This window comes from Heteronotia binoei, chromosome 2, assembly GCF_032191835.1.
Source record: "Heteronotia binoei isolate CCM8104 ecotype False Entrance Well chromosome 2, APGP_CSIRO_Hbin_v1, whole genome shotgun sequence".
Classification (NCBI taxonomy): domain Eukaryota; kingdom Metazoa; phylum Chordata; class Lepidosauria; order Squamata; family Gekkonidae; genus Heteronotia; species Heteronotia binoei.
In genome coordinates, this window is record NC_083224.1 from 2,355,046 (window position 1) to 2,371,524 (window position 16,479).

The 16,479-nt window shown below is 49.2% G+C and overlaps 1 protein-coding gene across 1 annotated transcript in view; it reads left to right on the top strand.

The window, feature by feature from the left end:
• The window catches only part of CTNNBL1 (catenin beta like 1), a 220,157-nt gene that overhangs the window by 42,533 nt on the left and 161,145 nt on the right, over window positions 1-16,479 (top strand). The window contains exons 2-3 of the mRNA XM_060263887.1: window positions 3,868-4,053; window positions 6,981-7,087. Of these exons, the coding sequence (XP_060119870.1) occupies window positions 3,868-4,053; window positions 6,981-7,087 (293 nt within the window). The remainder of the gene's footprint in view (window positions 1-3,867; window positions 4,054-6,980; window positions 7,088-16,479) is intronic.

A 16,479-nucleotide genomic window follows, 5' to 3' on the forward strand; every position in this document is an offset into this window, starting at 1 on the left:
TGCATTGTGCAGGGGGTTGGACTAGAGGACCCTGGAGGTCCCTTCCAACTCTAGGATTCTTGTTCCACTCTTATCTGGCCAGCCAGTTCCAGAGGTTTCCCTCACCCCTCAAAATGGCATCTCTGCTGCCACAGGCTCCGCCAGGCTGCTTTTGGCCTCTCCTCTTCTCGCTTGACCTATAAATGAAGCTTGCTGGTGGGGGGAGAGAGTGGCTGTCTGGGGATCTGGGGTTTCTTTGGGGCATTTGTCTTCTGTCCTTCAGCCCAAGGCAGCTGGTAGCTCATAAAGTAAAAATTACAGTCATTTAGAATGTCATAAAAGAACTAAGAAAAGCACAAAGACATCATTGAAAGAGCAGCGGCTGTCAAACTAATTCAGAGGCCTTCCGGAATTATTTTGAAAAGCGCCTTAATGTGTGCCAGAAGGCAGGGGGAGATGGAGTTGGTCTCTCTCCCTGAAGGAGGGAATTCTGCAGCTGGGGTGGGAGGTGGGGGGCTGAGACGGCTCTCCTGCAGGGCCCTGTGAATCTCCTTCCAACTGTTTGGGCAGGTTGAGGTGAGTAGATAGTCCTTCAGGTGCAGTGGGCGTACAGCATATTGTTGGAACTCTCGGTCTGGGACAGTGATGCTCTGTATTCTTGTTACTTGGGTGGGTCACATTGGGAGGACTTGTAGTGTCCTGGCCCCACTGATGGACCTCCTGATGGCACCTGGGTTTTTGGCCACAGTGTGACACAGAGTCTTGGACTGGAGGGGCCACTGGCCTGATCCAACAGGGCTTCTCTTATGTTCTTATGTGACACAGAGTGTTGACTGGGTGGGCCACTGGCCTGATCCAACATGGCTTCTCTTACGTGACAAAGAGTGTTGGACTGGATGGGCCATTGGCCTGATCCAACAGGGCTTTTCTTATGTTCTTATGTGACACAGAGTGTTGGACTGGGTGGGCCACTGGCCTGATCCAACAGGGCTTCTCTTATGTTCTTATGTGACACAGAGTGTTGGGCTGGATGGGCCACTGGCCTGATCCAACAGGGCTTCTCTTATGTTCTTATGTGACACAGAGTGTTGGACTGGAGGGGCCACTGGCCTGATCCAACATGGCTTCTTATATGTTCTTATATCTGGGGCGCTGATGCTCTGTATTCATGGTGCTTGGGAGGAGCAACAGTGGGAGGGCTTCTAGTGTCCTGGCCCCACTGGTGGACCTCCTGATGGTACCTGGGGTTTTTGGCCACTGTGTGACACAGAGTGTTGAACAGGATGGGCCACTGGCCTGATCCAACAGGGCTTCTCTTATGTTCTTATGTGACACAGAGTGTTGGGCTGGATGGGTCACTGGCCTGATCCAACAGGGCTTCTCTTATGTTCTTATGTGACACAGAGTGTTGGACTGGAGGGGCCACTGGCCTGATCCAACAGGGCTTCTCTTATGTTCTTATGTGACACAGAGTGTTGGACTGGAGGGGCCATTGGCCTGATCCAACAGGGCTTCTCTTATGTTCTTATGTGACACAGAGTGTTGGACTGGAGGGGCCATTAGCCTGATCCAACAGGGCTTCTCTTATGTTCTTATGTGTGACACAGAGTGTTGGACTGGAGGGGCCACTGGCCTGATCCAACAGGGCTTCTCTTATGTTCTTATGTGACACAGAGTGTTGGACTGGAGGGGCCACTGGCCTGATCCAACAGGGCTTCTCTTATGTTCTTATGTGACACAGAGTGTTGGACTGGAGGGGCCACTGGCCTGATCCAACAGGGCTTCTCTTATGTTCTTATGTGACACAGAGTGTTGGACTGGAGGGGCCATTGGCCTGATCCAACAGGGCTTCTCTTATGTTCTTATGTGACACAGAGTGTTGGACTGGAGGGGCCATTAGCCTGATCCAACAGGGCTTCTCTTATGTTCTTATGTGTGACACAGAGTGTTGGACTGGAGGGGCCACTGGCCTGATCCAACAGGGCTTCTCTTATGTTCTTATGTGACACAGAGTGTTGGACTGGAGGGGCCATTGGCCTGATCCAACAGGGCTTCTCTTATGTTCTTATGTGACACAGAGTGTTGGACTGGAGGGGCCATTAGCCTGATCCAACAGGGCTTCTCTTATGTTCTTATGTGACACAGAGTGTTGGACTGGAGGGGCCACTGGCCTGATCCAACAGGGCTTCTCTTATGTTCTTATGTGACACAGAGTGTTGGACTGGAGGGGCCATTGGCCTGATCCAACAGGGCTTCTCTTATGTTCTTATGTGACACAGAGTGTTGGACTGGAGGGGCCATTAGCCTGATCCAACAGGGCTTCTCTTATGTTCTTATGTGTGACACAGAGTGTTGGACTGGAGGGGCCACTGGCCTGATCCAACAGGGCTTCTCTTATGTTCTTATGTGACACAGAGTGTTGGACTGGAGGGGCCACTGGCCTGATCCAACAGGGCTTCTCTTATGTTCTTATGTGACACAGAGTGTTGGACTGGAGGGGCCACTGGCCTGATCCAACAGGGCTTCTCTTATGTTCTTATGTGACACAGAGTGTTGGACTGGAGGGGCCATTGGCCTGATCCAACAGGGCTTCTCTTATGTTCTTATGTGACACAGAGTGTTGGACTGGAGGGGCCATTAGCCTGATCCAACAGGGCTTCTCTTATGTTCTTATGTGTGACACAGAGTGTTGGACTGGAGGGGCCACTGGCCTGATCCAACAGGGCTTCTCTTATGTTCTTATGTGACACAGAGTGTTGGACTGGAGGGGCCATTGGCCTGATCCAACAGGGCTTCTCTTATGTTCTTATGTGACACAGAGTGTTGGACTGGAGGGGCCATTAGCCTGATCCAATAGGGCTTCTCTTATGTTCTTATGTGTGACACAGAGTGTTGGACTGGAGGGGCCACTGGCCTGATCCAACAGGGCTTCTCTTATGTTCTTATGTGACATAGAGTGTTGGACTGGAGGGGCCATTGGCCTGATCCAACAGGGCTTCGCTTATGTTCTTATGTGACACAGAGTGTTGGACTGGAGGGGCCACTGGCCTGATCCAACAGGGCTTCTCTTATGTTCTTATGTGACACAGAGTGTTGGACTGGAGGGGCCATTGGCCTGATCCAACAGGGCTTCTCTTATGTTCTTATGTGACACAGAGTGTTGGACTGGAGGGTCCACTGGCCTGATCCAACAGGGCTTCTCTTATGTTCGTATGTGACACAGAGTGTTGGACTGGAGGGGCCATTGGCCTGATCCAACAGGGCTTCTCTTATGTTCTTATGTGACACAGAGTGTTGGACTGGAGGGGCCATTAGCCTGATCCAACAGGGCTTCTCTTATGTTCTTATGTGTGACACAGAGTGTTGGACTGGAGGGGCCACTGGCCTGATCCAACAGGGCTTCTCTTATGTTCTTATGTGACACAGAGTGTTGGACTGGAGGGGCCATTGGCCTGATCCAACAGGGCTTCTCTTATGTTCTTATGTGACACAGAGTGTTGGACTGGAGGGGCCATTAGCCTGATCCAACAGGGCTCCTCTTATGTTCTTATGTTTGCATCGCTCATTGTAATCCTTTAATTCATGCTTATTCATCTCAGATCTAACTCGGACCTCGTCCGGACTGTGTTACCTACCTGAAGCCTTGAACAAACAGAATCTTGTGAAGCAAATGGACTGTTTGTTGAGTGGACGGGAGGGAAGCCTGTCGTGCCATGTGGGAGGCTCACCCTCAGTCATTGCAGGAGTGGGATCGGAACCCGGGTCCCCTGCTTTGCCCCCTCTCCCCACCCCCTCTCTTGGTGCCGTGAGCTGAGTTCCCTTTGGCCACCCAAAGGCGACAGGGGAGACCGGCTTCCCTGGCTCATCCACTTGATTTCTCTCCCACAGCCCAACCGAGGGACCAAAAGGCCCCGTGAAGACGAGGAGGAGGAGGTGAAAGTGCGCCCCAAGCAAGGCAACGCGCGGGAGCGTGTCCGGCACCGGGAAGAGGAGGCTCCGGTAGCGGAGGAGACAGAGGACGACAAGAAGAAGCTGCTTCAGATCTTTGAAAGGGGAGAGGAGGAAGAGGAGGAGGTGTGTTTCTGCTCCGGGGACCGAGGAGGCAGGACTCTTTCGTCGGGTTCCCCCTCGAGCAAAGGGGAGGCGGGGCTCTGAAGTCTGAACGCAACACAAGCGGGTTTTGTTCTGCTGTCAGGCGGACTGTTGAGGCTCTCAGTCTGCGGGAGGAGGTTCAAGAGGTCGTCTTTCCCCCTTCCGCTTGGTTTCTCTCCCACAGCCCAACCGAGGTACCGAAAGGCCCCGTGAAGAGAGCAAGTTTGGTGTAGTGGTTAAGTGTGCGGACTCTTATCTGGGAGAACCGGGTTTGATTCCCCACTCCTCCACTTGCACCTGCTATCATGGCCTTGGGTCAGCCATAGCTCTGGCAGAGGTTGTCCTTGAAAGGGCAGCTGCTGTGAGAGCCCTCTCCAGCCCCACCCACCTCACAGGGTGTCTGTTGTGGGGGAGGAAGGGAAAGGAGATTGTGAGCCTCTCTGAGACTCTTCGGAGTGGAGGGCGGGATATAAACCCAATATCTTCATCTACCTCACAGGGTGTCTGTTGTGGGGGAGGAAGGGAAAGGAGATTGTGAGCCGCTCTGAGACTCTTCGGAGTGGAGGGCGGGATATAAACCCAATATCTTCATCTACCTCACAGGGTGTCTGTTGTGGGGGAGGAAGGGAAAGGAGATTGTGAGCCGCTCTGAGACTCTTCGGAGTGGAGGGCGGGATATAAACCCAATATCTTCATCTACCTCACAGGGTGTCTGTTGTGGGGGAGGAAGGGAAAGGAGATTGTGAGCCGCTCTGAGACTCTTCGGAGTGGAGGGCGGGATATAAACCCAATATCTTCATCTACCTCACAGGGTGTCTGTTGTGGGGGAGGAAGGGAAAGGAGATTGTGAGCCGCTCTGAGACTCTTCGGAGTGGAGGGCGGGATATAAACCCAATATCTTCATCTACCTCACAGGGTGTCTGTTGTGGGGGAGGAAGGGAAAGGAGATTGTGAGCCGCTCTGAGACTCTTCGGAGTGGAGGGCGGGATATAAATCCAATATCTCCATCTACCTCACAGGGTGTCTGTTGTGGGGGAGGAAGGGAAAGGAGATTGTGAGCCGCTCTGAGACTCTTCGGAGTGGAGGGCGGGATATAAACCCAATATCTTCATCTACCTCACAGGGTGTCTGTTGTGGGGGAGGAAGGGAAAGGAGATTGTGAGCCGCTCTGAGACTCTTCGGAGTGGAGGGCGGGATATAAATCCAATATCTCCATCTACCTCACAGGGTGTCTGTTGTGGGGGAGGAAGGGAAAGGAGATTGTGAGCCGCTCTGAGACTCTTCGGAGTGGAGGGCGGGATATAAATCCAATATCTTCTTCTTCTTCTTCTTCCTCTTTCAGCACTGCAGGGAGGCCTTTTTTGGAGCAGGGATTCCTTTGCATATTAGGCCACACCCCTCTGATGTGACCAATCCTCCAAGAGCTTGCAGCACCTACTGTAAGCTCCAGGAGGATGGGCTACATCAGGGGGTGTGTGGCCTAATATACAAAAGAGTTCTTGCTGCAAAAAAATCCTGGATATGTCAAGTGCAAAGGACAGATAGCAGAAATGAGGAAAACAGGATCTTTTTCTGCAGCAGGGACTCCTTTGCATATTAGGTCACACCCCCTGATGTAGCCAATCCTCCTGGAGCTTACAGTAGGCTCTGTAGTAAGAGCCCTGTAAGTCCTTGGAGGATTGGCTGCATCAGGGGGTGTGACCTAATATGCAAAGGAGTTCCTGCTACAGAAAAAGCCCCAACTGCAGGTATTTAGAGAAGAAGAAGATATTGGATTTATATCCCGCCCTCCACTCTGAAGAGTCTCAGAGCGGCTCACAATCTCCTTTCCCTTCCTCCCCCACAACAGACACCCTGTGAGGTAGATGAAGATATTGGATTTATATCCCGCCCCCCACTCCGAAGAGTCTCAGAGCGGCTCACAATCTCCTTTCCCTTCCTCCCCCACAACAGACACCCTGTGAGGTAGATGAAGATATTGGATTTATATCCCGCCCTCCACTCTGAAGAGTCTCAGAGCGGCTCACAATCTCCTTTCCCTTCCTCCCCCACAACAGACACCCTGTGAGGTAGATGAAGATATTGGATTTATATCCCGCCCCCCACTCTGAAGAGTCTCAGAGCGGCTCACAATCTCCTTTCCCTTCCTCCCCCACAACAGACACCCTGTGAGGTAGATGAAGATATTGGATTTATATCCCGCCCCCCACTCTGAAGAGTCTCAGAGCGGCTCACAATCTCCTTTCCCTTCCTCCCCCACAACAGACACCCTGTGAGGTGGGTGGGGCTGAGAGAACTCTCACAGCAGCTGCCCTTTCAAGGACAACCTCTGCCAGAGCTATGGCTGACCCAAGGCCATGCTAGCAGGTGCAAGTGGAGGAAGCGGAAATCAAACCTGGTTCTCCCAGTTAAGAGTCCGCACACTTAGCCACCACACCAAACTGAATCTTGGAGTCTCAGAGTGGCTCACAATCTCCTTCATCTTCCTCCCCCACAACAGACTCTCCGTGAAGTGGGTGGGGCTGAGAGGGCTCTCACAGCAGCTGCCCTTTCAAGGACAACCTCTGCCAGAGCTATGGCTGACCCAAGGCCATTCCAGCAGGTGCAAGTGGAGGAGTGGGGAATCAAACCCATCCGCACACTTAACCACTACACCAAACTGGCCATTGTTAGGAAATGGGGAAGGGGGGGATTTCGTTAGCAGGCGAGGATCAAGAGAAATCATTGTCCAAGACCTTGTCCCAAATCTCACTTTCGCTCCTGAAGCTTTGGCCATTAAACGTCTCTTGTTTCTGTGTTCGGGGGTAGACTAGATGTGCAGGGGGTTGGACTTGATGACCCTGGGGGGTCCCTTCCAACTCTATGATTCTATAAACCCCCCAATCGAACTGTTTTATGTCTTTGGCCAGGAGGAGCCTCTGGATGAAAGCTCCGTCAAGAAGATGATTCTCACTTTCGAGAAGAGGTCTTACAAGAACCAGGAACTGCGGATCAAGTTCCCCGACAATCCTGAAAAGTAAGACTCGCTGGGCTTTGGTTTCTGTGTGCATTCTCTTGGGGCCTGTAACTTGCAAAGTTTCATTTAGTCATTCGCTTTTATTTTTAACTCCCCTTTCACCTGCATCGGGGACCCCAAATGGCTTGCATGATTTGCCTCTGGGCCGTGTTATCCTCACAGCGACCCTGAGAGGTAGGGTCGGCTGAGAGTGTGTGACTAGCCCACGGTCACCCAGCAAGTTTTCACAGCACGAGTGGGGATTCGAACCGGGGTCTCCCAGATCCTAGTCAGACACTTTGCCACGCTGGCCTCAGCCCCTGGAGGTCAGGAAGGTTTCCACTCTCTTGGCTTCCCACAAACGATTTTTCAAGAGGCCTTTGCTTGCACAGGTCAGCAGGACTGCACCGAAGGGAAAGGGATCAGAAAGTTGTGTTGGGGAAGCGACAGGGACCGTAGCCTGCACAGCTGTGCCTCTGCCTGTCACTGCCTGTCCTGTCTGTGCCACAACAGGGAGTTTCTATACCAGGCTGAGGAGCTTGGGCTTGGTCGCAGTTCTGCTAGAGAACTTCTTGTGGCCTTTTTTGTAACCAAACTTTTATTTTGCAATATATTGAAATACATTCATCTATTCAAATTCAAATATACTTCTCCAATACATTACATATTTCCTCCCCCCCCCCCTCTTATTCATGACCTCCGCCGGTACTTAAAACAAATCAAAAGCATATTAAAGGTAAATTCACAGTTATAGAATCTTTGGAAAAGAAAAAAATATATATATCATTCACTAACCTTCTCTCTAATAATCACTTAGCGCTTATTAAACACAACGCTCATAATTATTAATTCAGTTCCAGAGTTCCCTCTATCTTAGTCTTATCTTAACTCTCATATATATATATATTTACCAAGTAGCTATGTTTTACTAATACTTTTATCACAATAGCACAATACCTCTTTATCATTAAAAGTTCAATTAATGTTGTCATACACTACTAAATATCTCTTCACCATTATAAAATTTTTACACAGAGAGTTATCTTTCTCCAACCCTTTCTGTATAATTCACTTAATGCTTATTAAACACAAAACACAAAACCCAAAGTTATAAAATCAACTCCGGAATCCCAACTGTCTTCGTTTTATCTTAACTCATATATGCATAATTACCATGTAACTATATTCTACTAATTCATTAATCACAATTCTTCTTTATCATTTAAATTTCAGTTAATGTTGTCATAAACCACTAAATGACTCTTCACCCTCCATTGTATTTCCATGTAACTTTGAAATTTACTCCAGTCTTCTTTAAATTTCTCCAAGTTGTTGTCTTTTAAGATTCTAGTAAGTTTGTCCATTTCACTCCAGTTAAGAACCTTTAAGACCCAGTCCCATTTTTCAGGTATTCTGTCTTGCTTCCACATTTGCGCATACAATGTTCTCGCAGCTGAAAGCAAATACCACAACAATGTTCTGTCTTGCTTCGGAAAGCTTTCCATTTGTAATCCCACCAGAAAGACGTCTGGTGCTCTCTTAATATTATAACCTAAAATTTTCGAGATCTCCTGTTGAATCATTGTCCAAAATTGTTTCGCCTTTTCACAAGTCCACCACATGTGGTAAAAAGAACCTTCATGTTTTTTACATTTCCAACACCTATCTGAGGCTTGATTACTCATTTTTGTTAACTTTTTAGATGTCATGTACCATCTGTACAGCATTTTGAAACAGTTCTCTTTTATGTTATAGCACGTTGATATTTTCATTGAATTCTTCCATAGGTGTTCCCACGTCTCCATCTGTATTTCTTTATTAAAATTAATCGCCCATTTAATCATTTGAGGCTTCACCACCTCTTCTTCTGTAGACCATTTCAATAACAGTTTATACATCCTTGAAATCAATTTTTCATTCTCTCCCAGCAGCATTTTCTCCATTTCTGTTTTCTCTCGTCTTATACCTGTACTTTTAATGTCTTTCTCTATCAAGCTTTTAATTTGTAACAGCTGAAACCAATCAAATTTGTCCTGCAATTCTTCAATCGATTTTATTTCAACTTTGCCCCCCTTGAACTTTAGCAGTTGTTCGTATGATGCCCATTTCCCTTCCCTTACACTTTGCGGCATACTTATTACTTCTGTTGGCACAATCCAAAGTGGTTTCCTCTCATCTCCATATTTACTATATTTTTTCCAAGTATTCAGCAAACTCCTCCTTATATAGTGATGTGAAAAAAAACCATCCATCTTCTCTTTCCCGTAGTACATATACGCATGCCAACCAAATATATTTCCATGTCCTTCTAGCGCCAATAATTTTTTGTTGATCAAAGTCATCCATTCCTTAATCCATACCAAACAAACTGCATCATGGTATAGCATTACATCAGGTAGTTGGAAGCCGCCTCTTTCTTTTGCATCTGTTAAGATTTTCATTTTAATTCTTGGTTTCTTGCCCGCCCAAATAAACTCTGAAATTTTTCTTTGCCACAGATTAAATTGTTTCTTGTCTTTCACTATTGGGATAGTTTGAAATAAAAACATCATCCTTGGTAGAACATTCATTTTAATTGCAGATATCCTCCCCAGCATGGATATGTTTAGTTTATTCCATTTTAACATATCACCTTCTATTTTATGCCAGAGCTTTCATAATTGTTCTTATATAACTTCTTGTGGCCTTCATTGGCTGTCCCGTCCTGGTCGTGGTGCTTGATTTACACCATGGCACCCTCCTGAAATTTCAGCAAGAAACATCACCATAGTCATTGGCAGCGGCTGCTGCTGCTTCCTCTTCCTCCTCCTCCTCTTCCTGTTCTTCTTCTTCTTCCTCTTCTTCCTTTTCCTCCTCTTCCTGTTCTTCTTTTTCCTCTACCACCAGCACCTCCTCCTTTTCTTTTTCTTCTTCTTCCTCCTCTTCCTCCTCCTGTACTTCTTCCTCTTTTTCTTCTACAATCACCTCCTCCTTTTCTTCTTCTTCCTCCTCTTCCTCTTCCTTCTTTTCATCCTCCTCCTCCTCTTCCTGTTCTTCTTCTATCACCACCTCCTCCTCCTCCTTTTCTTCTTCCTCTTCCTCTTCTTCCTTTTCCTCCTCTTCCTGTTCTTCTTCCTCTTTTTCCTCTACCACCAGCACCTCCTCCTTTTCTTTTTCTTCTTCTTCCTCCTCTTCCTCCTCCTGTACTTCTTCCTCTTTTTCTTCTACAATCACCTCCTCCTTTTCTTCTTCTTCTTCTTCCTCCTCTTCCGCCTCCTTCTTTTCATCCTTCTCCTCTTCCTGTTCTTTCTCTTCTTCCTCCTCCTCCTCTTCTTCTTCCTCCTCCTCTTCCTCTTTCTTCTCCTCCTGACAAAGTTGCCTCCAATGGCTGTCAGAGAGACACATCAGAGGGTAGAGCAGAGTCGGTTCCAGTTCCGAGCAACTCGCTTTGGGGAGCCGGGCAAAAGCTCTCCAAAGCCCCTTTATTCCCTGGGGCTGTCAAAGCCACGTAACGGGCTGGCTCTAACGGTCCCAGGAATTTCTAAACGCCGCTTCAAGTCAGACGGAGTTGGACTGAACTGAAGAGGAACTCCGGGTGACGCGACTTTAGTCGGCGAGACGGGTCAGCTTCTCTTCAGAGACGCGCGGTCGGGCAAGCCAATCTTCAGAGCGGATCTGTATACAGCGAGGCTCCCTCCTGGCGCATCAAAGGCGGGGGCATGAAAGGGGAGCGCATCTCATTGTGCATCTTTATCTGCCAGTTATAAATCAGCAACCGCATTTGAAGGTAGCAGGAGGAAGTTTGTACTGTAAAGCATTAAAGGAGAGCTTGCAGCACGGAAAGGAAGTGGGGCTGTGGCAAGAGCCCATCATCCCGCAGGTCCAGCGGAGGGGAGGGGAGGGGCTGGGGCCCATTACCAAGAGCCCCCAACCAGCCAGCAGATCAGCCGTCCTCTGAGGTGCCCCCTACAGCTGGCCCTGGACAGCCTCCTTTCTGTCCAGTGAAGACCAGTGAAGTTGTGCACGAGCCGGCCCTGGCATTAGGCAGCAACCCGGCAGACTGTGAGGAAAACCAGCAACGTGGAGAGGGAAAGGACCAAAGGGGGGCACTTTCGAGGCAAGAGAGGGGAGGAAGCGCTGAAGGAGGCACTATTGGTCTCTCACAGGCAGGGCCGTGCCCACCCCCCTCCCCGAAGGCTTCTGGATAGAGGGAGGCAACCGGGTGAGCCCTACGCCTGCTCTGGCTTTTAGGGTGAGGGGGGGGGCTGGCTCTTAGGGAGAAGGGGTTCCTTTTCTCTCTTTCTCACAGTACGAGAACTCGTGGGCACTCCATGAAATTGCTGAGCAGCAGGTTAGAACGGAGAAAAGGAAGTCCTTCGCTCAAAGTACGATTAACGTGTGGAATTCACTGCCGCAGGAGGTGGCATAGCCAGCTTCAAGAGGGCATTGGATCAACATCTGGAGCAGAGGTCCATCAGTGGCTATTAGCCACAGCGTATTGTTGGAACTCTCTGTCTCAGGCAGTGATCCTCTGTATTCTTGGTGCTTGACCAGGGGGACAACAGTGGGAGGGCTTCTCTTTCCTCTTCTCCTCCTCCTTCTCCTTCCTCTTTTCCTCCTTCTTCCTCCTTCTCCTCCTCCTCTTTCTCCTCCTCCTCTTTTTCCTCCTTCTCTTTCCTTTTCTCCTCCTTCCTCTTCTCCTTCTCCTCCTCTTCCTCCTCCTTCTCCTTCCTCTTCTCCTTCATCTTCTCCTCCTCCTTCCTCCCCTCCTCCTTCTCCTTCCTCTTCTCCTCCTCCTTCCTCTTCTCTTCCTTCTCTTCTCCTTCTTCTGCTTCTCTTCCTCCTCCTTCCTCTTCTCCTTCTTTTCCTTCTCCTTTCCTCCTCCTCCTTCTTCTTCCTCTTCTTTTTCTCCTCTTTCTCCTTCCTCTTCTCCTCCTCCTTCCTCTTCTTCTCTTCCTTCTCTTCTCCTCCTCCTGCTTCTCCTTCTCATTCCTTTTCTCCTTCTCCTCCTTCCTCTCCTCCTCCTCCTTCCTCTTCTCCTTCTCCTCCTCCTTCCTGTTCTCCTCCTCCTCCCTGTTCTCCTCCTCCTTCCTCTCCTCTTCCTGCTTCTCCTCCTCCTCCCTCTTCTCCTCCTCCTCCTGCTTCTCCTCCCTCTTCTCCTCCTCCTCCTGCTCCTCCTCCTCCCCCCCAGACAGGAGAGAAAAAATATTCCAGAAATAAGATGGAAATCTGTGTATGTTCACAATCTGAGCGGGAGGCCCATGGGTTTGCAGTCGAGCCTCCTTGCCCCCTCCTGCCCTGGCCCAGTGGTGGTTTTTGCTCTCTGCTGCTTGCCCGGTGCAGTCCTCTCCGCTCAGCCACATCAGTTTTTCATCATTCTTCCTGCAGGCTCGGAGCTGCCAAGCTAGCCGAACGGCTCTTGGGGCAGCTGACAGCTCGCTCAGGAGAGCGCTTGCATGCCACGTCCTGGGAACGTGGAAGGCTGTGCCGAGCTTTGCTGCTCGGTTGGAGATCTCCTTGAGTGGCAGCTTCTTGAATGGCAAAGGCCGCTCCTCCTTCTGCGCTTCCTCCCCTCTCTTGCCTTGAAAGTGCCCCCATCTGGTCCTTTCCCTCTCCGTGTTGCTGGTTTCCCTCACAGTCTGCCAGGTTGCTGCCTAACGCCGGGGCTGGCTCGTGCACAACTTCACTGGTCTCTCTCTTGACCTGTTGGGCTACCTCTCTGCCTCTTTAGGCAGGCAGAAGCGGGTGCAACGCTGAGCCTTTCCGCTCTGCTGCGACTCTTCCACCCGGCACGATGCAGAATTATACTGCCTCTCTCTCCCCACCCACCCCCACTCCCTCCAGAGTTTGCTTAAGTGTAAAGGAAAGGCCAGTTAGCGAAAAAGACCTTTTCCAGAGCTGATACATTCCAGCGGGTGGGTAACGGCCAAGAACAGCCTGGGAAGACTTGTCAGAATAAATGAATTTCTCCCCCCCCCCCCCCCAAGGAGCAGGTTAGTCCGCTGCAGTAAAGCAAATAAAGTTAAAAGACTTCTCTGGGCATCAGATGGCATGAAGCGGCACATCAGTTTGTGTTCCCGTGGGCACAGAGACCAGAAGAGCTGCAGAAGGCTGCCGTTAAGATCACAGCGCCAAAATTTTATGTGTTTATGTTTATTTTAGTCTGTCTTTTATGGTTTTAATGTTATTCCATTATGTTTATCCATGCATGCGCATGGCTTGTGTGAGCCGCCCTGAGGCCCACCTTGGCAGCGAGGGCGGGATATAAGTGGAACAAAATGAAATAAAATAAATAAATAAGCGTCAGAAATGAACCTATGAAGCTGCCTTCTACTGAATCAGACCCCCCTGGGTCCATCAAAGTCAGTCTTGTCTCCTCAGACTGGCACCGGCTCTCCAGGGTCTCAAGCTGGATCCTTTTTAGTTGGAGATGCCGGGGATTGAACCTGGGACCTTCTGCTTACCAAGCAGATGCTCTACCACTGAGCTACCATCCCTCCCTTAAAGTTGCCTTCATTCCTTGTGAACATATGAACATATGAAGCTGCCTTCTGCTGAATCAGACCCTGGGTCCATCAAAGTCAGTATTGTCTCCTCAGACTGGCAGCGGCTCTCCAGGGTCTCATGCTGCGGTTTTTCACGCATACTTGCCTGGACCGTTTTGAGTTGGAGATGCCGGGGATTGAACCTGGGACCTTCTGTCAGCGAAGGGGCATTGAAGTTCCAACAATGAACAGGCTTAGCTTTGTTGAAAACAAAGTTTCCTTTTATTGATTACAGCAATGCATTTCACTACGCAAGTTCGTTGATACTAATAACGAGAGGGGTGCAAGCATGAGCCTATATGGGTTTTAAATCATTTCCTATAATAAAACTGGGGCTCCTCGGATGAGAATAGCCAGGGCGCCTATCTGTTATCTCCCACCTACATAAACTGTCTCTCCTCCCCTGCTGTGGCCTTGCTAGGCGCCTGGGAACGGCTAGCTGTTTTGCACTTCAAAAGGCCTTTTGGCACCTCGGCTCCCCACTCCCGGCCATCCTTCACATTCCTCTACAATACTGGGGTTAGTACAGCAAAAGGCATAAGGTTAGTTACCAGTAAATAAACAGTGCAGGTAATAAAGTGAACTTCAATGTATACAAGCTGACACCTTCTGCTTACCCAGCAGGTGCTCTACCACTGAGCCACTGTCCCTCCCCAATCAGACCCTCGGTCCATCAAAGTCAGTCTTGTCTCCTCAGACTGGCAGCGGCTCTCCAGGGTCTCCAGCTGAGGTTTTCACGCCTGCTTGCCTGGACCCTTTTCAGTTGGAGATGCCGGGGATTGAACCTGGGACCTTCTGCTTCCCAAGCAGATGCTCTACCACTGGGCCACTGTCCCTCCCCAATCAGACCCTGGGTCCATCAAAGTCAGTTTTGTCTCCTCAGACTGGCAGCAGCTCTCCAGGGTCTCCAGCTGAAGTTTTCACGCCTACTTGCCTGGACCCTTTGTCAGAACTGGGACGAACTTCAGACGATTCCAATACTTGTTACAAAGTTAGGATCTTTATTGAAGAACTACAGTGCTAGAGCAACGAGATAACAGTAATGCCGAGTCCCGGCAGTTGGTTACATTTTATGCCGTCAGTAAAGTACAATAAAGCTATCATTCACACGGGCTACAGACAAGTGTCTCTCTTCCCAGGCTTCGTTATCAGAAGGGAGGATGCTTCCCTGTGGTGAAGGCCAAACGGCCTGTCTTCAAAAGGGCACCTGTGGATGTTGAACAGAGACTATCTGTCGCCCGTCCTGCCGCCCTAAATATTTGGAATAGCTACGAGGGCAGGGTTAATTGCTCAGGCTATGGACTCTGTGTTAGTGTTAAGTTACAGCATGGAGTCGGTTTGGCCAAGGCAGACAGAGAGAAAGTTACAAGTTCTGACACCCTTTTCAGTTGGAGATGCCGGGGATTGAACCTGGGACCTTCTGCTTCCCAAGCAGATGCTCTACCACTGAGCCACTGTTCCTCCCCAATCAGATCCTTGGTCCACCAAAGTCAGTCTTGTCTACTCAGACTGGCATTGGCTCTCCAGGGTGTCATCACTCTGTAACGCCGGGGGGCGGGGGGGAACGGGGGACTCGCTGCGTGGATTTTGGAGAGCCACATTCATCGTTGTTGTTAATCGGAAGAGCCACGTGGCTGTTGCTTTCCCTACTTGCCTCCTCACCAAACATTTACCATGAGCACCAAATTGTTTTAGTGTGCTTTAATAGTTACGCTGTTGAAGGTTTTAACTGGTTGTTGTTAATATTTGTGAATGCTTTGATTGTGGTGAGCCACCCTGAGCCTGCTTTTTGCGGGGAGGGCGGGAGATAAATCCAATAAAATAAATAAATAAATTAACCGGCAACACCCCTTCCAAAATTAGGCAAAAAGTTCTCATCTTCCACAGTGAAGATGGAGGCAAAAAATTCATTCAGCTTCTCAGCCATTTCCCTATCCTCCTTCTGTAATCCTTTGACCCCTTAGTCATCCAAGGGCCCCACTGCCTCCCTGGCTGGTTTCCTGCTTCTAATATATTTGAAGAAATTTTTATTGTTGGTCTTTATGTTTTTTGCAATATGCTCCTCATAGTCCCTTTTTGCCTGCCTGATCACAGTCTTGCATTTGATTTGCCATTGCCTGTGTTCCCTTTTATTAATCTCACTTGGACTAGCTTTCCACCGCTTAAAGGAGTCCTCCTTACCTTTTACAGCTTCCAGTACTTTGTTTGCAAACCAGGCAGCCTTTCTTATACCTGTTTGTGCCTTTCCTAACTTATGGTATATATTTTATCTGAGCTTCTAGGATTATAGTTTTAAATAGCCTCCAAGCTTCCCCAAGGGTTTTGACCGTATTTACCTTTCCTTTCAGTTTCCTCTTCACATGCCTCCTCATCTCAGAGAATTTACCCCTTTTAAAGTTAAACATGGTTGTGCTGGTCTTTTGGGGCAACTCCCTGTTTATACAAATACTACTCTAGATGACAGCCCTTCAAGAACTTGAAGATGGTGATCCTATCACCTCTCAGCCGCCTCCTCTCCAGGCTAAACATCCCCAGCTCCTTCCACCTTTCCTCATAGGACTTGGTCTCCAGACCCCTCACCATCTTCGTCGCCCTCCTCTGGTCCCGTTCCAGCTGGTCTAGATCCTTCTGAAAATGTGGTGCCCAAAACTGAACACAAGACTCCAGATGAGGTCTTATCAGAGCAAAGTGATACCATCACTTTGTATGATCTGGACACTATACTTCATAGAATCATAGAGTTGAAAGGGACCTCCAGGAGCAGGAAACAATGCAGGAAACTCACAAACCCCTCCCCCTAAGTTCACAGGATCTTCATTGCTGTCAGATGGACATCTAGCCTCTGTTTGAAAATCTCCAACGAAGGAGAGCCCACCAACTCCCGAGGAG